The 24,511-nt window shown below is 35.0% G+C and overlaps 1 protein-coding gene across 5 annotated transcripts in view; it reads right to left on the bottom strand.

Moving 5' to 3' along the window:
• The window catches only part of Slit2 (slit guidance ligand 2), a 342,136-nt gene that overhangs the window by 59,035 nt on the left and 258,590 nt on the right, over nt 1-24,511 (bottom strand). For 3 of the 5 annotated variants that reach the window (XM_048784262.1, XM_048784263.1, XM_048784266.1), the window contains 10 exons: nt 22,324-22,395; nt 18,268-18,411; nt 17,990-18,153; nt 16,979-17,002; nt 13,325-13,475; nt 10,165-10,239; nt 8,475-8,618; nt 4,945-5,088; nt 3,231-3,397; nt 2,224-2,356 (listed from right to left, as the gene is read on the bottom strand). In XM_048784262.1, coding sequence (XP_048640219.1) covers nt 2,224-2,356; nt 3,231-3,397; nt 4,945-5,088; nt 8,475-8,618; nt 10,165-10,239; nt 13,325-13,475; nt 16,979-17,002; nt 17,990-18,153; nt 18,268-18,411; nt 22,324-22,395 — 1,218 coding nt within the window. The remainder of the gene's footprint in view (nt 1-2,223; nt 2,357-3,230; nt 3,398-4,944; nt 5,089-8,474; nt 8,619-10,164; nt 10,240-13,324; nt 13,476-16,978; nt 17,003-17,989; nt 18,154-18,267; nt 18,412-22,323; nt 22,396-24,511) is intronic. The other 2 variants (XM_048784264.1, XM_048784265.1) reach the window with 1 other exon arrangement.

Genomic DNA, 24,511 nt, shown 5'->3' with positions numbered 1-24,511 from the left:
CCTTCCTATCCAGTGTAGTAGCCAGTCTCGAGATTCCATTTAAAAGTTGGAATTTTGCTGGATATAGAATTTGAGAAGTTGCCTATGCTACCAATCCATTTTTAATATTTCAAAATGAAAACATTTATATAAAAGGGATGAGTTGTCTAAACATGTAATGGATGTGTGATTCACAGTTGGAACATGTTATGCCTCCTGATACTTGCTCAAATGACTTCATGTTTTTGACTCCTTCCTGTCTTTTAGCTAAGTTTTCCTTGTTTCCACTAGAGGGAGGCATCGTTCCATATACTTCAGCATGCTGCTTTTACTCCAGGAAATGTCACAGCAGAAGGACAAAAGGACTCAGGATGTGAAAGTTTACATGTAAACAATCTAAGGAGAGTTAAATGGAACTGATTAAAAGTGATGGACAACATTTGTTCAGGCTTGTCCACCAATATATACTTATTTTGCCAAGTTATTTAACCATTTAATAAAATAGACATATGAGCGATTTCTAATATATGCATATATGTTACTAGAATGAAGGGTCTTGCTGACTTGGCGAGGTTCTAAGGAGAGGCTCTCTGGGAGGTAAAAGTTGAATTCTAAGAGGTGAGTTAATATTCTCATCTCAATAACCAGCTTTGTCTAGAGAAAAAATACCACTTTTTAATAATTTGTTCACTTTTTAATAATACTGGTTCATAGTTCCGTAAGGATAAAAATAAAACAGAGGCAAAATGGCTCAATTGGATTTATATCAAACAGATTGAAAATTCAACTTATGGCAGAAACATAGATGATATAGACAGGGTGAATCAAGCAGGTTTTCAATGGAGCTTGATATAGAAATTAAAGAATGTCTAAAACCATTTGATGGGATGGGGGCCAAAGGCCATTTAAAATTGTCTAAAGAAAGATTTAGCATCAAAAGTGATCTAAATGTTATGCTCCTCCCTGGACTGTTTCTAAAATTGAGGTTTTGTGTACAGAACACTGTATAGGCAGAGGGAGGTCTGTGGGGCCCATGTGGTCTTTAGAAATAAAAACATACTAAAACAAGGATGAAGTATTTAATTACACATATATAAAGCAGTGCTTACAGCTAATTAACTACTGTGATTGGTAGTAAAAGAACACTCGACAGCAGTTCAAAGATAAAAGGGATGTTGTGAGCACATGTGCTCAAATCGTGCCTGTGTTCTCTAAATGTGCCACTCAAGACCAAAATAGAATCTGTGAACAGGACATGATTCGAAAATAAGTTCCTTCTTTATGTTGTACGTTTCCAAAGCTTATCAGAGCTGCCCATTTAATGCTCACATGTGTCTGCATGAATTTACAGGTACAGTTCTACACTAATTACATGTACATTTAAATCATTACTGATTCACAGTTCTGTAAGGATAAAAATAAAACAGAGGCAAAATGGCTTAGTTGGATTTATATCAAGCATTTGCACACCAAATTTTAGTTTAGAGATAAAAAAATTGGAATGAAAGGAGCAGGCAGGCTTCATTATTCTAGCAGCACAGTCCCTGGTTTATTCTATTCTGCATATGTAGCAAGGATGCAGCCAGGCAAGTATGGGCAGAAAGTCTGAAGTAGGAAGGTCTAGGTATGCGGAAATTAGACATGTAATTTGTGTTTATATATTGATTATGGAAATGTCAGGGATAACTGGCCTTGCATCCTTTAGGATCTAACAGTCTTTGATTTAGGAACAAAACATCAAATGCCTCTTTTTATGGGCAAAGGTTATGCCTGTTACTGCTACCTCTCAGATAATTATTTATCTTACATGTGAGATGCTGTCGCAGGGGTTATACAGGTGAAGAAGAATTAACCATATGGAATATCCTAGACATTGTAAATAAATTAACTTTAAGCATTTACCAAAGTGCATTCAATGCGACATTTTTCCTATAAAATGCTCAATGTATAAAGGGATATAGGGTTGGATAAGAGCGGGAGTTACCCAATATTTTACCATTCTCACTTGGAGCTTAATGCTGAACCTCAGCGTAATAAAGGCACTGAGAAATCCTACTGTGGAAAAGGGAAAACACACCCAACCAGCAATTCCCAATTACAGGTTTACAGTTTTGCATGATAATTATTAACCATTTTTAGAATATAATTTGCAAACAGGATTCTAAAGATTCTTGTTTGATCTTCGTTTTCCTTGGTGTGTAAATCATTAATTGTGAGGGAAAGGGAAAGATGGGTGCTACTTACAACTCTGTGACATCTCTTGGAATACCTTTGGGCAAGACCTTCAAGCCCTTGTTGCTACATCGGACCACTGTATCCAAGCAAGTACATTCCGTAGGACAGCGAGAGAGTGGGGAGCAGCTGTTGTCATCATTTCCTAAATGAACAGAGGAAAGAGCCAGATTTGTGGTTCTGAAGGCCTAAAAGGGCTTTTATGCCATTCAATTAACAAACGCCAAGGGTCTGGAGTCATATGATCACTTATGTATACAGCAATAACTATATACAAATTGATACCACACATTCTATATGCCATTGTTTTCAGACTTCCTAGGGCAGAAGTTCAGAAAATAGTTCACAATTTGTATTACTAATATAACCATATTTGTTCAGCTATTTGGACTTTATTTTTACAATTATGGCATATAAATGGACTGAGTTATGGAAAAAACTATACATAGACATTCGTGAAGAGACATAAAGGGGCAGCTTAACTTAAAATGATAAGGAAAAACTGCATGGGTCCCTCACTTTGAAATACAGAGCTCAAATTAGTTCTCTGTTCACTGGTAATAATAATAGAATCTGCTCTCTCTACCTTAAGTGCTATTACAAGAATCAATTGCAATGATAGAGCATTAAAATCGAAAACTATTACTTTTGTCAGATTTACGAGAACTTCTACTTTATAAGTCAATTGCTTTTCTCATTTGAAAATGGCAGTTCCTAAAAGAGATGCCAAGGATAATAAAGAAAAGTTAAAATGAAGCTATATAAATAGTATCAATCACAAGTTGGAAAGTAGAAAATCTTCTAAAACACTCAGAAACTCACATCAAGAAAACTCGGATGTGAGAGGACAAATCTGAGAAAAGAAGTATCCTGCTGCCAAAACAAAATAAACAACAAGCAAAGCAAAAGATGCACAGTCATCACATGTTGCACAGAGCCAAGGTCTGCTGCACATTCAGGCACTGGTGCATGGATGGGCATGGGAATGCCTGGGACCAAAAATGGCAAGAGTCTCTTACCATCATCACAAGTGAAGTCCTGAATGGCCACGTCCTGGATGGGGATTTCTTTGAGGAAGTATGGTTTCTGGCACCGAGGATTTCCAGTTACAATTCTTTTCTTCCTGAGCCACTCTCCCAACCAAGCCAGGTAGCAGTTACAGTTAAAAGGATTGGCCAAGAGGTTTCTAAGCACCATATGCAAAAAATGCACAGTTTAATTTAGGATTTTATTGTCTTCTCAAAACCCCATGCCATATCTCCCTGCAGGTTTCTGCTGGAACAATTCCTTGTTAGTCTTGTTTTCACATCCCCCATTCACTCACAATCCCATGCGACATATGCTATGTATATTTTTGCTTAAATATTTATGTCTAAAATTTAAACAATAACAACACTTGCAGAAAAGAGAATTCTTCAAATAATTTTCATGTATAAAAGAGAGTGAAGGCAGCAATTTGGAGTTTATGCAGTGGATCCTGATAGATATCTCATTTAGAAATAATTTAAACTTGTCAGAAATCTGACTTACTGTCAAACTTCCCTAGACTGATAATGCAGTAATTTAATATAAAGATGAAGGCTGATTACTTTATATTATTGAGTTTAACCTGACAACAGCTATTTCATTAATTTGTCATCTCAAGATTCCCATCTCTTATTTGCTCCAGAGAATAGGTTTGCTATCTAAACTGACAGCTGAGTTGATTAAATGCCAGTTATAAAAATGAATTTACTTCTACAAATCTCAATACTTTTGGCATCTCACCACTTCAGCACAAACCTATTGACAATCCCATTATTTATAAACATGCCATCTTTAATATGCACAAATTAGTCACTCCATGTAAAATGTCAAGTTTTATGTGGAAAAAGGATTAACTACTTTATTGATGGATGGATGTTTCCCTCAAATGACTTCTTCAGTGATTTGAGGTATGTTAAACCTGCTTCCCCATGCCCTCTGTCTTTATTCCCCTCCTATTGAGTTAGGTTAGCATATTTGGAGAACAGCATGACCAGGAAATCATCAGGTATAATTCATAATTTCTAGCACTGTTTTTCAGACACTGATATACCAAAGGCCTGAAATATATTCTTTGGAGGTTGTTTTTTTTTTTTTTTGATACTTTCCAAGTTCTGTTATAGACCTACATTTTTTTTTTCAAACTGTCTACATAAAATATACTCTTGCACAGACTCAACCTATTTCTTCAACATTTTCCTAATATTATAGTCAATGTCCTCTAGTGAACAGGTTTTATTGTTGGTCTGGTCATCTTAATGTATCTCTTGTCATCATGAATGATTCTTTTGAGCACAGTTTGTTGGCAATAGCCTATCAATTCTGTTTTTATGAGACTTATAATGAAAATACTTCAATGTGAGAAAAATGAGTGAAAATACTTCAACATGAGAATACTGAGAAAAAATATAAAATTGTATTTATTTGCAAATGTTGTCAAGTTGCAATATTTTTAAAATTTAGAAATTAATTTTCATATTGATCCCATTATTAAAAAAAGGACAGAAAATATTAAATATGTTTTTAATTTAATGTAATATTTATAAAAATTAAATTTAACATGAACAAATGTGTCCTTTTTAAATATCTAAGTCCTTGATCACATTTTTATGAAATGTTTAATAATATGCTAAATGCTATTAATAAAAGTAAGAAATATAATACGCTGAGTTGATAACACATAAATAAAGATGCTCTTTTCATACTCACAGAGTAGATAAAGAATGGAGAGTGTCGAATGCCCCTGGTGCAATCGTGGTAATCTGATTGTCATATAAAGAAAGCAAACGCACGGAACTGAGTCCTATGAAACTGTCATTCCCCACACAGCTTATTCGATTACTTCTCAACATCCTGAGGGAGAAAAGGAGGACATTGTTATGGAGATACAGCAGCAGACAATCAATTTTGCCTAATTGAGAATCAAAATAATCCCTCAAAAATATGTAGCATTCATTAGTATTTTTTGAATGTTCTCTTGCCATTAGAAATCGTGATGCACTGAGAACATCCAGCAAGAGTAAAATTTTCAGAGTCATCAATGATTAAATTCATTTGCAAAAGGCAGGTGAGCTTGTACGGATTTACAATTCCGTGATGAGGGTTGAAATGTTTTCTTTTTGATGCTATAATTATGTTTGCAAGATTACATAATGTCCCAATTCACCTACAGCTCTCTGAGTCCTTGAAGCCCTGTGATTTGTGTATTCATGGTAGTATGACATTTGAGGTTGAGCAGAAAGGAGGGAGAAAAGAATCAATAGCTGTTGCAGATGAGGAACTGAGGGCATCCAGGGACTCAGATAGTGAGTCAATGTCAAACAGTGGCTGGGGAGCCAGACACGACTGAGTATTCATAATGCTTGCACAGACTGTTTTATTTATGAATATGTGTTCATTGTCTCAAGCTCAGAAACTAAAAATGAGGCAAGAGTAACAACCCAGTTGTCCACAATGAAGTTTAAATAGGTTTACCCTGGAAAAACTATGACCATTTATTTTTAGGTATTTTCATTAATAGGATTAACACTTGTCATTTCCTCATCACTGCTAAAGACAGCTTATTTCAGAAATCTTTACTAAACTATTTATCTGTGGGGCTTCAAAAGGAGACACATTTTAAAAAGTTTTCTAAAAATCCTGGTTGAATATGGATAGTTGCTATAAATCAGATTCAGAATTCCTGTGCAATCAATGTATTCATTAATTTTTCTAAACATAAGTTAATCACTCTACTAGATGACCTCAGAAAATAAGAGAGGCAAAACCAAATGAACAACCAAGAGTTGCCTTAAAATTCCAGATCAACCTCTAATAAATAAGAATTACACACCTTTGCCTTCTGCTATGTCACTGATTATAATAAAGGATGATGCCTTCCTCATCAAAGCCTTCTCTTACTTTAAGAAACAAATGCACAATGGAAAAGTATTCCCAGCAGCACTTTTCTTTGTCATATAAGAGAAAGCACTTGGTCTTAGTCTTATTCAGAGTCATGGACCCGAGGAGAAGTTGGAAAAAATTTTACTCTGTTGCTGGAAAAATCTGTAAGCACATGTGTGCACCAAATTTAGCCCAAAATGTCAAGGAATTCAAAGATTTGCTGAAATAGGTACACGTATAACTAGTCCTAAAGAGCTGGGAAGTCTAGGATAAATTAGGATGTGTTGTCAAATCTTTAGAGCCCTAAGCTGAAAAAGCCCACAAGCAAGAATAGATTGTTGCAGATAAACCTACTCTAAAATGTTGTGTACTCCAAGTTTGGTGCTAAGTGACTCTACTTTGTGCAGCATAGGAGGATTCAGGAAAGAGTCAGTGGGTGCCTGAATCAGGTACTGAAACATAATAAGCACAAACATAGCCAGAGAAGTAAAATGAAAGAAAAAAGGTAAATTTAGACAGCTCCTGTCAGGGAGAGTCCTGTGAATGTCACTAGACAGAAGAAATACCTTGATAAGCATTTTTTGAGAGGTGTTATGGACTGAATTTTGTCCCCTCAATTCATACTATGAAGCCCTCAGCCCCATATGCAACTGTATTAGAAGAGAGGGTCTTTAGGTTAGTAAAATATTAAGTGCGTTTACGATTGTAGGGCCCTGTTCTCAAAGGACAGAGGAAGAGACAGCAGAACCTTCATGTGTGATGTTTCCTTCTACATGAGCACAGAGGAAAGGCCATTTAGGCATAGCAAGAATGACCTCCACCACGCAAAGGATGAGGCTTCACCAGAAATTCACCCTGTCAAACACCTTGATCTTGAACTTCAAGCCTCTAAGAGTGAGAAACAAATTTTTGCCCCTTAAGGCATCGAATGTGTGGTATCTTGTTGTGGTGGCCTGAGTGAACTAAAACAGGGGGAGTTAAGGCCTGCTCCCCATTCTCTCTTCACAGCCCTCCTCTGCCAAGGAGAAGATCCCAGTAACAAGGTAGTCCCTTAACTGCTATCTGAGAAGAAGGCTGCTTCTTATTGCAGGATTTGTGTTCTGCTGAGCTACCTGGAACAGTTTAGGGGAAGGTTAGACACAACCACCTATGGTATATCTTCTTTACCCTTCTTCTATACATTCTTCACTGTCTTTTCCAAATACTCACTATCTGAGTGCACATCTGCATGTCATTATGGATGGTCTCTAAATAAGCCAATGGGAAAGCTATGCAGATCACAGGCTGGTCCTGTTGGATGGTTAAGTTCCAGGACATTCCTGAGAAGTTCAAGAAGCACAGATCTGTTCTAGTGCAGAGATTTTTTTTTTTTTTTGGTCACATTTGAACTTGGGATGCTACTAAACACATCCCACTGGCTGGGGAAATGGCCTTCTCCTTTTCCTCTGATAAAGAGCTGCAATGGAGTCCCTAGGTGATCAGGTCCAGCCCTCCTGGCTTTACAAGGATTTCAGGGATTAAGGGAGACCGTGAAATTTGGGCCTCTCTTCACTACAATCACCAAAGCTTCTTGTTACAAATGGTTGCCTTCATTCCCTCCAAAGGTTTTAGTTTGGTTTGTTTCTCTTCCAGTTTTCAGGCCACCACTTTGGTCCAACATAACTTGAAAGATAATGAAAATAGATATGTACTGTAGAAAATTCAAATAACATAAAAGTACTATACTTACTATTCAACCCACTTCCCGTCCTCCCTGACCAATAACCTTTTGGAAACACAAAGGATTGCTTTCTCTCAAATTCTTTGCCCTTGAGCAAACAGACACAACTCTCAGTGCCTTTTCTTTGCCACCAGATGGTAATAGATCCAGAACCAGCCAGTGTTTCTTTCACTAAAAACTTGTAGGGGCAGACACATATAGTCTCCAGATAGGCTGTTACAATTCTATGGTTGCAAGGGTTACTGGGAACTGAAATTTCAAGTCATTGGACTAAGAGGGAATATAAGGTATTTGAAGACAAGGAAAGAGAATGATTATTTTTGAATCAGAACAGGTAAGCCAGATATGCAGAGGCACTGAAACAAAGACACACGATTCAACAAGGAGACGAAGGCTTCCCCTGACAACATGCCTACAGCATATTAAGGACAGGAATATTGGAATAAAGGGAAATGTCTGCCTTAACAGAAGATATGTGTGTGTGTGTGTGTGTGTGTGTGTGTGTGTGTGTAAGGGGGTGTATAAGAGAAAGAGAGAGAGATGAAACAGAGACTGGGTGGATGGGGGAGGGTAGGCATCTTCTGCCCTCCCAGGATTAGGACGAATAATGGACTAATGAATAATAAAGACTACTTACAAAGTTTTGAGACTTTCCAATCCCTTGAACATCTTATGCTGAACACTCTCCAAACGGTTACTGGTGAGGAGTATTTCATTTACCCCAGATGCTCCTTCAAATGCTCCCTCCTCAATATCTGTGATCTTATTGTTGCTAAAGTTGCTAAAAAAAAATTGTGCAAACCAAGAGTAAATGATTTATTTCTAACAAAGAGGACACATGCTTGACCATTTTTTTTTCTACTGAATAAAGCCTTCCACAATGTCCAAGCTTTTCCAATGCCCAGTACTGCCAGAGTGCTGAAAACCCACCCCTTACCTTATGCATGAAGCCAAAGGGACAGTAACACTAAGACGGAATGTCTATGGCAAAAAATATCAGCCTGATTCATGTCAAAATGATCCCTCCAAATCCTCCAGAGTACAAAATTCTTGAGGCTAGGTAATGGATTATATAATCTCTATGTCCTTTGCAAGGCTCAGTAAGGAATTTTTCATAGAAATATCTCTGATTCAAATTATTTTGTGAATTAGTGGCTAAAAGAGAGCAACTGAATAAGAGAAGGAAGATAGGCTAAAACATTATTAGCATTTACCTTGTATCAGAAATGTACTTGGATATGGGTATATTCCCAGTTAAACTTCACATGCAATAATTTGTGGAAACAAAAAACACTGTCAGTGTATTTTTGAAATCAGACACTACATTGCTTGCCCGGAGAACAAGCACATCCAGTTCAGGGAACATCTTTCTATAGCCTCTTTTTCTTTCTCACTGCTCACTCCAAGAATAGGAGTGGCCACCCCCACCCCACCGAAACAAAATAATTTTTTTGTAATTTTTTTTTCTCCCAGAACATTGCTCATAGTAGCTGTTTTATAAATACTTGCTGCCTTGAAGTCATCTTACAGATAAACAAGAAGTATATTTAATATCAGTCAGAAAGACGGCAATTAAAAAATAACAGAACATTTGAGAGGCAGCACAACACGTAGGTGAAGTGCAGGGCAGGAGGCTCGATCAGCTCTGCACTCGCAGTCTCAGGGAGAATGGGCCAGGGACACTGTGACCACAAGGATGTCCTGGAAGAACACTTCTCTTCTCCTGCAGAGGTCTCATCTCCTGTGGAGAGTACTTCCTTGTCCTTACCTGTTGGGCCTCTGTCCTGTCCCTCCCTCCCTTTCCTCACTCCTTCCCAGGATTGTAGGATACACAATGTGTGGAAATTGCTGAGTTTATCAACTTCTTTTAAAATATGAGCCGTATGACATGTAACAGATGAGCTATGAAGCCAGTTTGCCAATCATTAATTTCCACTATCTTCTAATGAAAGTTTAATGAAGCAAAAAGTCAAAGAGTTGACATGAATCTGCAGAAAGAGAAGTCACAGCATGGTTTGGGGAACAGTAAAGGAAGTTACAAAATATCACTGAACCCATTTTAATGTGCTTAGATTGCTGGATTCCTGCTGTGGCCATATAACAGACCAGCTGTCTGTGTTCCAGTAAGATGCTAAGGCTTTGGTTGGCATTGTTTGAACACATGGCAAGATTCCTCTCAGAGATTACCCTAAGTTCACATATGGAAATCTGCCTGGATTTTTTTTTTATATTTTCCAATTTTGAAAGAAACGCAGATAAAACTTCAAAGGAAAGGGAAAACACAAGGAAACACCTGAGAAATTTAACATAACCAACAAATGACTTACATTTTACGTAACTGAGGAAGTTTCTTAAAGATTCCTGTGGCTTCCAATACTGTGAATTCATTATTATTGAGACGGCTAGGGAAAAAAGACAGGAAGGTTTCATTACCAACACTTAGCAAGGGATTAAATATTAGTCATACTGAATAAAAACAGTATTTAATGATCACTTTAAAATAAAATATAGTAGAAATATCACAGAGGATTTGTGAAAAGTACTATTATTCTTTTCCAAATTTCACTTGAATTTTAATTATGGAATAAAGCATGTTAAGGAGTGCAAAGTAAGGAAAACCAATAATCAAAACCACCTCTCAGTAACCTCTAGAACAAACTTTTAACTTGTTTTTCATGATTGTCCCTTCCCTTTGTATTTTTTGACATTTTTTTCCTAATCACTTGCTCCATATTTTTTTATATGCAGCTTTATTGTAATACAATTTACATCCCATAAAGTTCACCCTTTTCTAAGTGCACAGTTCAGTGGTTTTTAGTGTATTCACAAGTTTGATCAACCATCTCTGTCATCTAATTCCAGAATATTTTCACCAACCCATAAAGAAACACCATAATCATTACCAGTCCCTCCAAATCTTACCCACCCCAACCCTGCCAACCCCTAGTTTTGGCAAAAATTAACTTCCTGTTTCCATTGATTTTCTTATTTTGGACATTTCATATCAATGGACTCATACAAAATATGGCCTCTTGTGTTTACCTTCTTTTGCTTCGTATGATGTATTACACCTTCATTCATACTGTAGTATATATTATCAGTACTTCATAATTTTTATGACTGAATAATTGCATGGACGTTGTTATGGTTTGTATGTGAGGTGTCCACCAAAAGCTCATTTGTGAGACAATACACGAAGGTTTAGAGGACAAATTATTGGGTTAAGAGAGCCTTAACCTAATCAGTGAATTAATCCCCTCCTTAACTGAGTGGTAATTGAAGGTAAGGTGTGGCTGGAGGAGGTGGATCATTGAGGACATGCCTTTGGGGTATGTATTTTGTATATGGCAAGTCTATCTCTCTCTGCTTCCTGATCACTGACCATCATGTGAGCTGCTTCTCTCTGCCACACTCTTCTGTCATGATATTCTGCATCATGTGGAGTCCTCAGGAATGGAGCCAGCAAGTGATTATGGTCTGAAACCTCTGAAACTGCGAGCCCTCAAACAAACATTTCCTCTTCTAAAATTGTTCTTGTCAGGCCTTTAAGTCATATCATAGTAAAAGGCAACTAAAACAGACATACTGCATTTATGTATTTATCAGTTGTTGGACATCTGTGATATTCCACTTTTTGGCTATCATGAAAAATGCTAATATGAAGCCTGACATAAAGGTTTTATATGAATATCTTTTCAATTCTTTTGAATATGTAGGATAAAATTGTTGGATCATATGGTAAATATATTTAACATTTTGAGGGTCAGATAAACTGTTTTCCAAAGGGGCATGTGGATTCAATTTCCCTGACTTACTATTATCCTTTTTATTGTTTGTTTTATAAGCATTCCAATGAGTGTGAATTGGTATCTCACTGTGGTTTTAATTGACATTTCTCTGATGACTTATTACATGGAAAATTTTCTCATGTGTTTATTGGCCATTTGCATAACTTCTTTAGAGAAAGATCCATGCAGGTAATTGTGATCATATTTTAATTAGATAATGTATTTTTTTTAATTGCTCAATTTCAAGAGTTCTTCATATATTCTGGATATAAATCCCTCATCAGATGCATGGTTTGCAAGTGTTTTCTTCCTAGTAATAAATTTATGTGCACAATTTTTTAAATTACCAGTTTTTAAAATGCAAAGAGAAACTTTTGCTAAAGCCTACATTACGGACTAGTTTCTACTACAATTCTTAATTGACAAAATACCTATTGTGTATACTGCTCTTGGAAATAAGTATAATCCCTATGTGGCTAATGAAATAGAGTTCAGGGCTTTTGCTGCATAGTCCTTATACATTTCTCAAGTCTTGGAGGTATTAAATGTTGCCATGAACAAACAAGTGCTAAAAATATCATGATAATCACAAAGGAGTTTGTTTCTGTCAACTCTTTGAAAGGCATTACTTTATTTTTAATTATTCAAATTGCTTAAAATTCATTAAGTAACAGGCATGTGTATAGGCACAGTGGGAGATAAACTATAACACACACAATCCCTGTCAGCCAGGAGCTATAATCTTGTTGAAGACAGAAGGAATACACACACACACACAGACCAACCAACTCAGCAAAGCAGTCAATGACAGATACCAGATGGTGCCGGACATTCGTGTTGCTAAGATGTTCAGAAGATGATGAGATTTCACTAGTGTTCTTTTTTTTTTTTTCAATGTTTAGAACACTAACACTAAAGGTCTTACTTTTATAAATAAAGTCTGTAAGATAAACCATACATGGGTACAGGATCTGCAAATGATTCCACACACCAATTTGATCCCCTGTACTTGCTAGGTCTTATGTTAGACTTGTAAAACAAAATCTGCTTACACTCTGTCTCCTCAACTTTCTATTTTCTGTCATCCATTGTCTAGAAAATACTATCTTTTGTGCTTTAATACTTGCCAATCACTGAATCCTTGCATCTGTGAGTCAATAAAGTAGAAAAATAGATATAAAAAGATTCCCTGATATGATTCACAATTAACTGAGATCTGGAATGGAGACTCTCAGTCTACTTTATTTAGTTGTTGTAAGGCTTGTGTATGTCAAGAATGTACTAAGTTCTTAGAAATGGGTTTATAATAACAAATAGGAATCAAATAATCACTATTATTATTAGTAGTAGTAGTGATTGCTCACTGAATTCTGAGAGAGAAGTTAATTTTTAACTGTGTTTTTAGCTAGAAAGATGAACTAAGCTTCTGCAAAGAAGAGGTAGATCAATGTAATGTGTATCCACTAAAATTAATGTAATTATTGAGATTAAAAATGTCAAGACAAAAATTGCTATGCTCTGGCTGGGGTTGTGGCTCAGTGGTAGAGCCCTTGCCTAGCAAGTGTGAAGCACAGGGTTCCATCTTCAGCACCCCATAAAAATAAATAAATAAAATAAAGGTATTAATTTTTTTTTCTTGCTCTGATGCTTTTAAAAAGTCCCTCCCTCCCAACCAGGATTTTTTGGAGGATGAACTTACAGCTCTGCAGTGTACTGGGGAATGTGGTCCGGGATTTTGGTGAGTTTTTGATTGGAGCAATCTACTGTGGTCCCTTCACAGCGGCACTTTTCAGGGCAAGCCAAGTCTGCAAAGCAGTCTCCGCTTAATTTTGATCGATAATCTTCCGTACCTATTGAGGATTCAAGCCAAAGAAAGAAACACTGAGTGCAAAGGTTAGAACATTGATTCATTTGTAGGAAGAAAAAAGTAAGATAACTATAGATTATGCAGCAGGGATACAACTTAGGGAATTTTGGTCAATGGATGTAAGGAGAGGGTTAAAAGAAAGGCTTGAAATTTTCTGGAAAAAAGAGTGACCAGATTCACATGACAGGAAAACATTAATAAAGTTGAGCTTTTCACAGCTGTACTTTCTGCTGATCCACTGAGCCATTCTAGCCTATTTCACAGCTAATCACACAATGGCTATTAATTGTTAAAAAAAAAAAAAGTTTTTTATTTTTTTTTCCTGCTTCGAGAATTAAAAATGTATCTGGTAATAAACATATTCCTGTATGTCATTGTAAATTAGGGCTTTCAAGGCAAATGGATATACTCAGGTCTTTAAATTTCTGTGGACTTGTATTATTCTCTCCCTCTCACATAATCTTCAGAAAAGCCTAAAAAGCCCTCTTTTTTTCTTTCTTTTTTTTTTCTTTTTTGATGAGTTTATAAAAAGAGACAAGTAAATCCTGACTTGAGCCTCAGCAGCTTGTCATGCTGTAGAAAGCTGCGTGACGTTCCATGGTGCTTGACGGAACCATGTTTTACTCATACCTCGCAACCACATGGTTAGATCAAGCACAACAGAAAATCTCGCTACATTATCACTACACCAACCACTAGGCCACAGGTAAGACCAGGAGGAAAGATGAAGGGAGCAGGAGAAAAGCTACAGGCGTTCTGGAAGTGTAATACTGTTTACATGACATGCATTCTTCCCGCAGAATGTTTATGACCATAGTAAGAGTATTACTACCGAAGCTTTCCTGGAAACACAAAGAAGGGGCTATACTGAAAGATGCCTCCACCGTTCCTCAGAACTGCAGAATGGAAACCACAGCTTTCGGGAACAAGGTCCAGGAAGAAGTTGAATGTGAGCTACAAGGACAACAGAGAAGCTCAAAAGATCTGTGGTTTCTTCTTGAAAAAAAAAAAAATAGGCGCAAAAGACCGAGACTAGAAGAAGATACACCAGGATTGAAAAGGGAGGACATTATGTTTCAGATCAGACACTTTTACTTACAGCCCCAATGGTGAATTCCTGTAAAAGTAAAGATCACCAAGAAGGAAAGAAAGACAGAGTAATCCCAATTAAGGTTAACAGACATATATACATCCAACTATGCTCTCTGTGTCCTTTCTTTACCATAGCAACTATAGGGGAATAGCATGATGTGATGGGATTTGTCATGCTTTGTAAAAGTAATAATATTTTTTTTTTGAAGCATGATGACTTTACAGAAAAAGCAATGGCATAAAGGATGCACAGTACAAATTAAGTTCTTGTCGATTCCTTTAAAGGATGAACTCTCTGTGAGAGACATTGTTTTGAGTTATCACTGTGATATGGAGGATGCTATATAGAATGGCAGCAGGCAAGTAAGCATATAAAAGTGAATGAGAAATTAATCACAGAGATCCTCAAGGACTATCATTAGAACATTTGGATTAATCTTTAGGTTGTAGCTAACATGCTTTTTAATGACCTTTCCAACTTGTAAATAATGTTCACTTAGCAGAAATGGAATCAGAATCTCATTGCAAGTGTGCAATGCCAATATGATAGTTATATTACCTCTGGCAATGAATGCCATAGTATTTACTGAGGATCTATTTTATTGTGCCTTTGACTTAAGTCCAAAGTGAAATAAGCATATACTGGTAACAGAGTCTAACTGACAGATTGACTGAATGTACTTCAAATAATCTGTAGCCATGGCAATGATATTTGCTATATGGTCATTTGTTAAATAGACTCAAATTCTAATTAAGATTTTAGAAAAAAAAAGTGTAAAGAATCCTTTTGAGTCCTGGCATCTATAATTCTTATTTTAATTAATATAAATTTAATTATCAGAAAGTGAAAGTTAAGATGTGATATCATGTATAAAATATGTTTTCTAAAACCTTACTTGATTTTTTTCTGCCAGTAAGAGGAAAAACTGTATCAGAATTATGAAAACAATCTGACTTTGTTTCCATTTGGTGAAATGGAAATATTAACTTCTAAGTTTTTAATAAAATATACTAAAATAGAATTTGAATAATTCAGTAGCAATTAAATTAACTGCTGTAATTTTTGGATTTAAATCATATTCAAGTATTATCCTATAGGTGGTCTGGGATTTAAAATGTGGCTTTTTTTTTTAATTTAAGTAATAGCTATCAGATGACTTTCCACTTAATAATTAGATCAAAATAATAATGTTTTGCCAGTGAAGGTCAATCAACCATTCATTTCAGCATTTTACTGTGATACAGCCAAATATAATGTGTAAAATATTATTTGGACATTTGAATTTAGTAATATAACTAAATATATTAAATGCATGAAATTATATAAATTATAATTCAATAATAGCAAAACTATATTTCTTTAACATACAGATCTAACCCAGAACTCCTCTTAAGAAAGTAAATATGGTTTTGAGCACTCTGCAAACATATTTTTTTTTATTTATAGCTCTCCAGACATATTATAGTCTAGAATATACCCAGAAGATGGTGAAAGTAGCCAATCAATGCTTAATATATATTTTTAAAAATAATACTTTAAAACAAAAAAGTCAAGAGGCATTTTACACAATTGGCAGGCAAGGAAAAAAATAAGTAAAGGAACATAGTCTAAAGAGCTAGCTCTAGAATCATCAGTCTTGGGAATGTTAAGATTGAAGTGATAACACATTGCAATTACTTTTCTTAGAAACACTTTATCCATCTACCTAAATTATTCAAGGCATTCAGTGCCCATGAACTTCTAATGTTTTCATAATGGACATCAGTAATCTTTTATGGAGTTACATTGTAACTCCAGATTTGCAAGATTGTAGTCACAAACTAATAAGGAATAAGTCACATAAATCAGCATGAGGCTGCTATTTTCATATAAAAAGTGAAGCAAAAGTAGGAAAAGAATTATTCTTTTTTTACATAAAAAGTTTTTTAAAAAGTAAGACTTCTTTTGAAAATGCAATACTTCATGTCTCTAACTGATTTCATGTAGAAATAGCTCTTTGACAACAGAAGGCCTCTGTCTTTAAAACTAGCTCAGTAAGCTATATTTTAAAAACAGGCTGAAAGATCAGGTATACAATGTAAGGAGAAAAAATGATTTAAGTAGAAAGCCATAGGTTCAAACATTTTAGCTACTGTGAGAAATTGTAGATAATGTGCCAAAGTGAAAGGGAGAGAAAAAAAGGTGGGAGTTTAATAATAAATATGTTTAACATCATAAGCTGCATGCAAAGGTCAGGTTTTCAGGAAACAGCTACAAGTGATCTATGCATAAGTCAATCTACCTATAGAGTATTCACTGTAGTTTCAAAAGCATGCATATCAAAGTTTTAGAAGATATTTTATAGAGTGAGGAAAGGGTGTCTGCGGTTAGTCCTACCACCGAGCAAAACCTACCTGGAATGAAATACTGTTCTTTAGCTAAATAAAAAAAGAGAAAAAAAAATAGAAGATGCACCTGAATGTCAGCAAGCAGAGATACGAGTTATATTAGATTAAGAATGGATTCAAGTTACTATAGATTACTAAATAAAAATGTATATTCACAGCAGAGGCCAGAGTACAGTAATGCACAGTGAATAATAAGTGCATCTGTAATTACAGACAATAACCAGCCTCATTTTGATATTAGCATTTAGTATGAATTAACTGCTGAATGTGAATACACCTGGAACAGTTAAGCAGCATACTACTGAAAACATACAGAATTTGTTCTATCATCAGAATATAAATAAAATGAGATTAAAGGAAATAGTGCCTTTCAATGAAGCAATCACTCCATTTAATAGCAATTCAATACATTTATATTTAGCTTTTGGTAGATAAATGTAATATTCCCAAAAGGTTAAAACAGCCTTTTGGAAAAAAAAATAATCTCTCTTCACAATTCTATTCAAAATAAGGAAATGCAAAATGAGCAAGTGCGTTAGGAGTGAGAGGCGGGGGATCAGGAGGGTTTTTGCCCCTGCTTCTGAGCCTCAGCACATCATGTCACCAAATCTCAGTTCATTTTCTGAAGAAATGAAAACATGATTGATTACTTGAAATTGGTCAATAGAGAACAGTACAACAAACACAACACTTAACATATTTTAAAGGCATTTCGAGTTAGATAAAAGGCCCTTGTTATGTTTGAATCCCAAGTACACAGTATGAAATACCCAGGCATCATTTGAACTTGGCCAATAGCCCATTTCTTCCACTAGATATAGTGTTTAAAATGTTAAATAAAAAGTGGATTTGTACTCTATGAGTTGTGTCTACAATTCTCTTGTTCTTTATCTTCTTGGGCAAATTAAATGAAATATGAATCTATAATGTTTGGGAACCAGCCAAAGGGTGACTGCTTTCAGTAGTTCTCACATAACCACTGTTTTTGGTCACATTTTGGAAATGTCAAGAAATTACCTGAACAACGAAATTTCTTGCTTTTGATCTGTCCAATCCTTTTGTTTGCCAGGCGGCGGGGGCTGGTACAGCGGGCACCACTGGTCTCAATCGGGTTGGTATGGAGATAATCCGCCAGCCACTTGAGATGGCAGTCACAAATAAAGGGGTTCTGGGCCAAATGCCTTTCAGGAACACAGACAGAAGAGTTTTTCACACATGACTTCCATTGGACTCCACTCTCATATTGAGAGTGAAAACAACAGTCATCAAATTTGATGCAAATCATATCTACATACATAGTTTGAATGGCCCGGAGAGGCGAGAAGGTCCCCTTGGCGATGGTCTGAAGCTTGTTGTCATACAAGGAGAGAAGGTTCAAGTTGTGGAGATCCTGAAAAGCATCTACCCGAAGGCAGTTTATCTTGTTGGCATTCAATAATCTGTTTGATCAAATAGTTGCAGAATTAAAGTGTAGCATCTCACTAACTCACCTGCAAGAGACTGTCTTTGAGAAAACCCAGTCATTACTTTTAACCTCAAAACTAACATTTTAACTTTAATAACAGTTTAGATATCACAGGCTAGAGATGTGTAGTGTAGTAGAGACAGCAAAATTCACGTATGCATGAATACTTATGCATGAATTCAACAAAACTTATTAAGGGAAACTAAGGATGATGTAGAAAGAGAACAACAGACACAGAAAGGTGTCAAGGACACCATAAATATATGCTAAAACATTATTAACCTTGAGCTGCTCTGTGAAATAGTTCAGTCTAATTTCAGAATAGCATCTAATATAGTGGTCGTTCTCAAACAGCTTAGATCATGTCACTCTTCTCTTGGAACCATGAAACATCTTCCTGTTGGCTCAGAGTAAAATTCTTTTTTTTTTTATTCTAAATGAATTTATTTTTTACCCATGCCTTTTTATAGATACGTGACAAATATATATATATATATATATATAAAATATGTTTTAGCATATTTTAGGAATATTAATATTTTATGTTGATAGTTACGTAAATACATAATTTTTATATATCGTATGTAATTTCTTCTCACATTTTCAGAATAGATTCTTTTTTTGGTATTTTATTTATTTATTTAAAATATTTTTTAGTTGTCAACGGACTTTTATTTTATTTTATTTTTTTAATTTTTATTGTTGGTTGTTCAAAACATTACATAGTTCTTGATATATCATATTTCACACTTTGAAAATTCTAAGTCCTCACTAAACCTTCAAATGTCACTAGCATCTGCAGCCCACTATCGGGTATTGTGCAACCTCCCAATTCTCTCCTCTGGGATGTTCCAGTCCAGTTACACCGGTTTCTTTTCTTTCTTTCTTTTTTTTTTTTTTGCAAGCTAGACTCCCTGGTGTCTGGATTGTTCTTCCCCTATGTCCTTCTCCCCCTAGAGTCTCCTCAAATCTGCCTTCTTCCAACCTATCCCAATCACTCTCTTTCATATATACTGTCTATCTTTCCCCTTTCCAACCCTTACATCTCTGTTCCCTTTATTCAATCTACATTTTCCATTTCTCTAAGTGTGTATTTCCTTCTGTTATACGTAATTTATTTATGTATAATGTTATTGCTGGGTGTCATTTGCATGACCCTTTCTCCTGGGATATGGATCTTTTCTATTTATTCCTTGACATTTCCCACATGCCTAATACATATTAGGTGCTCAATAAATATTGGTTGCATGAACACTTTACCCTCCACGAGAGTGACATGTTGCATTACAGCATCTAAGGCTCTAGTCCTGCATTGTTAATATTCATTTAATAAAACAGTCTACATACTCCTTTCTCCCACATATAGTATCAATGTTCTGTGGAACTGTGATATATAGATCATACTTCAGCAGGCATTATTCTTACAGGTTGTAGGTGACTGAGTCTCACTTTGGGGAATACAACTGTAACCTTTTCCAGAACATAATTCCACTGAACTGAAGTATTCCTCCCTCAGGTTTCCTTCCTAGGAACACTACTCAGTGCTGGTAGAATCATTACCTGTTTTGTTTTGACCCACTTACTTACCAAAAGACAGTCTGCCTCTCTTTGAGCAGGAGACTTTTTAATATTATGTTTCTGTTATCATATTTTTAATGCTTTTATAAAATTTCAAACAAATATTTAACAAACATGTAGTATAATGCCTCCTTATCTAACATACTGAAAATGTTTTCTCTTTGGCAACAACAAAAAAAATTGTTTTCTTCAGTTAATTTAGGGTATTTCCACTTTACTTGGTTGCTTTGTTAGGTACTCCATGAACATATAAGGTTATGACTCACAGTGATCCTGTTTGCTCTTTGATCCCCCTTCAGTAGCTGGTTTTGGACTTCCCTGTGATACATTTAGTACTTTGCTAACAACCCTGGAGGGAAGGTTTGAGGTAGGTTTTGATGAACTCCATAACTCTCCACTCCAATCCCTGATATATTGCTGAAAATATTCCTCAATTCACAAGCTAACTGAATTACAGAGTTAAATCTTTAAAGACAAGAAAATAGTGGGGAGCATGAAGAAGCTGAAAGAATATGTTCTTATGGGCAATTTGTACTCATTTTTAAATCAATATGGCCCGAGGAATAGGAAAATAATATTGAATAACAATTTTCTTTCATTTACCTCCCTCTTCTCCCTAAAATCTCATCTGTTGAAAGCTAAAACACTCAACTTCACCAAGTTCTCAGTTACTTGCAAAGAGACAAGCATGCCATCTTTTTTGATACTGGCCATCTTAAGAGAATATGTCTTAATCTAGAGATGCCACATTGTAAAGGTGGCTTTACAAGTCAGGTTCTATAGAGACACCCATGTTTTATTAACATATTTGTTACATTATCTACCAGTAAGTGTGTTTGGAAAGAAAAAGAAGATAGCATTTTAAGAGTGGGAGGCATATAGGGCATTGATAATAAGAGCAGTTGAAAGCAGTAACAGAGAACACTCCAGAAAAATGCAGAATAACAGAGAGGTAACTAGTAGATGATATTTGGCTATATATCATACTATACAAATGTGTAAAATATTTATAGTGGGAATATAATTATTCTATCAAATCAGAAGCAATACTTGATAAATTTACTGCAAAAAATAAATGTTTCAAAAAGAAAATGAAAACCCAAACAAAGTCGTCAGGTCACAAGATCAGTATTTATCATTACTCACTGATTTACTGTAAGAGAAAGAAGGTGAGAATTGGGGGTGAAGTGACTTAACTATTAAACATAGTTTAATAGTTTAATAAACTATGTTTACTAAACATAGTTTATTAATTAAACTAAACAGTTAAGATTAAATATGGTCTAAGTAACATTGGCTCTGTGTGTGTGAGAGAGGGAGAGATAGGCACACACACACACAGAGACTGAGTTGTGATATACAACTCTGCAGAATGATGAGAAAAGTCTAAGGCATGAGTAATAGAATATAATTATGTGCATATGCTTATCAAATTAGGAATGAGATCTACATTTAGGAAGACTATCAATTAGAAATAATATTTACTAAATTAATGCCAACAAATGACACTCACCAGAGAGAAAATAAATTATAAACTTAAGAGTTTTAAGGGAGACTGACTATGAACCAGGTGAGAAAAAAAAAATTATGTCTTCTTACATTTGTATGAAAAGTTTCCAGGTAAGAGTCTTCTACAAGTGAGTTACTCTATAGGTGTTTAATGTTTCCAACAGAATTTGATGACCCAAAACCTTTTTCATATTTTTTTTCTTATTTTACTTTTCATATGGTCAGACAGTACACGGGGTCAAATCTGGTTCTTATAAATACATATAGTGAATTCTTTATTTAAGACAAATGGATAGCAGTTATCGAGAAAGAAATATGGTATTTAAGAATACTATTGAGGACTTACGCACAATTCAGTACAGATTAGTTTGAGGACTACTGCTATTTTATGACTCACTGCAAAACATCCTGGTATTTGGAGAAGTTATTCTAGCCCTCTTGCTCCTGTAGATTCTTTGGACCAAGGTTGACAAGACTATTAATATATCTCCTTTTTTCTACTACTGGTTATATCAAAATAGATGTTTCACAAGCAGAGGGTTTATACAAACATTATATAAGAGAAGAGCCAGGATGCATACATTCATGACCTTGTAGAGAGAAATGTTTGGGGACCATTCCAAAGAGCTGTGTTTTCCAGTAAACAACCATCATCAGTATTAGAGCTATGAGACTGTTTTCTATGTCATTAAACTACAGCATTGTAGGTCAAATCTTTCTGAAGTCTCCGTGAAAATAGAGGGTAAACTAACAAATTGTAATATTTGGTTCAATAGATCTAAAACAATCAAATACTTACAGTAGCTGTAAGGAAAATAGTCCTTCAAATAAACTTTTGGGAAGTTCTGTGATTTTATTTCCATAGAGAACACTGAAAAAAATGTTTTAGATGAAAAAATCAGACACTAAATAAACATCACAAGTACCTCTAAAACATACTTATTAGAGTATAGGGAAGGTTAATAGGCACTCAATATGTCAAAAAGTTACAGTTGAATAAAATAGTGATTTGCAAATAATTTTTTACCCGCTTACAGAGCATATTAATGACTACTGTACAAAATTTGGGAAACATAAACAAAGATTAACACAAATTAATAAAACTCATAATTTAATTGCCCTTCTACAGAAATATTTGCCATTAAATTGTCATGTGTTTCTACATGACACACACACACACACATACATGTTTCATATGTAATAAGATATGGTATGTAAAATAAAGAGAAAGAGTATATGAAATAAAGAAAAACACTGCATGTAAAATCCATTGCTCATTAATGGGATGTTTGGGACTCATGATATTGGTGAAGAGTAAGCAAAAACCCATAAAAAAGAAAGGCTTTTATTTTTAAGCATATAAATTGTATGGTGGAGAAATGAAAGATTTGTGGAGACAGTAACCATGAATATAGATTTATGAAAATTTTTGAAATATTTATTCCCCAAAGAAATATGAGCCACCATGCATTGTTAAGGTACCCGCTTCTGATCAGACACTAAGTGTAGCCAGTAAGGGAGAGAACATGGCAACAACCTCAGTATCCCTAGTCCCCTAACAAGGCTTCAGCACACAGAGAGGTTCTTACTGACCAGTGAAATGATGACAAGTTATCCGAGAAACAAATCAAGGAGTAAAGTAACCAAAAAAAAAAAAAAAAAAAAAAAGTGAAATGAGAGGATTTCAAGAACAAATTAATGGAATGTAAACTGTTGGTGTATCATGCCTACTATTTGACAACAGGTCTGTAGTAATGCCTGTCTATTTTGTCTCCACCCCAAGTTGGGGTGTCAGAAGTATGTGTACAAGAAGAATGAAATTATATTGTGAGGAGACATTTTGGCTATACACATCAAGACCCATAACAACACTTACATAAATTTTAATTTAGTAGTTCAAGTCATAGGAGTTCAATGTAAGAAAGTAAACAGAGATTGCACAATATATACAAAAATGTTAATCATTCACAATTTGTAACATTGAAAAATTAAACACAGATAAAATGTCTCAAATCTTCAAATAGGGATCTGTGAAATACATAGTTTACTATGATTTAAAAAAATCAAATTTGAAGGATATTTAGAGATATTAAAGTGATTATGATATTTTAGGTAAAATTACAAAAACAAAGCAATAGCCAGGCACTGTGGTTCACAGCTGTAATCCTAGCTACTCACGAGGCTGAGGCAGGAGGATTGGAAGTATAAGACTAGCCTTGCCAACATAATGGGATCCTGCTTAAAAATCACAGAGTTCAGTAGGCACTAGGTACTTCTCTGTGAGGTAGCTCAGTGATAGTCCATCGTATATTAAAAAAAAGTTAAAAGCCAATAACAACAAAATATTATGATACAGTGTTATATTAATTTTTCTCAATGAATATGCATATATACAGAGGAAAAAAGTTCTTTGCCATCTAGAGGTGATGTGAATTTGACTCTATATGACTTTTCTGTATTTTTATACCCTCTACAATAAACATACATTAGTTTAAAAAATCAGAAAGATGATCTTTTGGAAAAGATAAATGATGTCATAATATATGAAGAAAAAAAGGTGAAATCAAATTCTGAATAATTAATATGTCTGGCAGCAGTACATGATTTCTGTCTGAAGGAAGAAAATAACAATATAAGAGGTATGTCTAGAAAGAAGGAAATTCTGTTCCCCTTTTAAGATGTCAAAGAGGTGGGATATATTACCAAATATGAAGAAAAATCAAGGGAATGAATAAAGCTGGGTGCCAGGCAGTATAAAGAGACAGTCCATTTGTTTAGATTCCAGGGTTACAGCTACGTAGTGCAACATAAAATTTCATTTGTATAGAATGTAGATTTTTTAGGAAGATAAAAGAAATAGAGAAAAAAGCAATTAAAAAATATAAGAACAAAAGGGAGACTTCTATGTTGTTAGGGAAAAAGTGGAAAGGAATTTAAGAAAAGGTAAAGAAAGCATGAACAAATGTATATCTTGAGGTCAAAAATAG

Source organism: Marmota marmota, unplaced genomic scaffold (genome assembly GCF_001458135.2).
Source record: "Marmota marmota marmota unplaced genomic scaffold, marMar, whole genome shotgun sequence".
In the NCBI taxonomy this organism is placed as follows: Eukaryota; Metazoa; Chordata; class Mammalia; order Rodentia; family Sciuridae; genus Marmota; species Marmota marmota.
The sequence above is the reverse complement of the archived record's forward strand: the minus strand, read 5'-3'. Positions and strand labels throughout refer to the sequence as shown.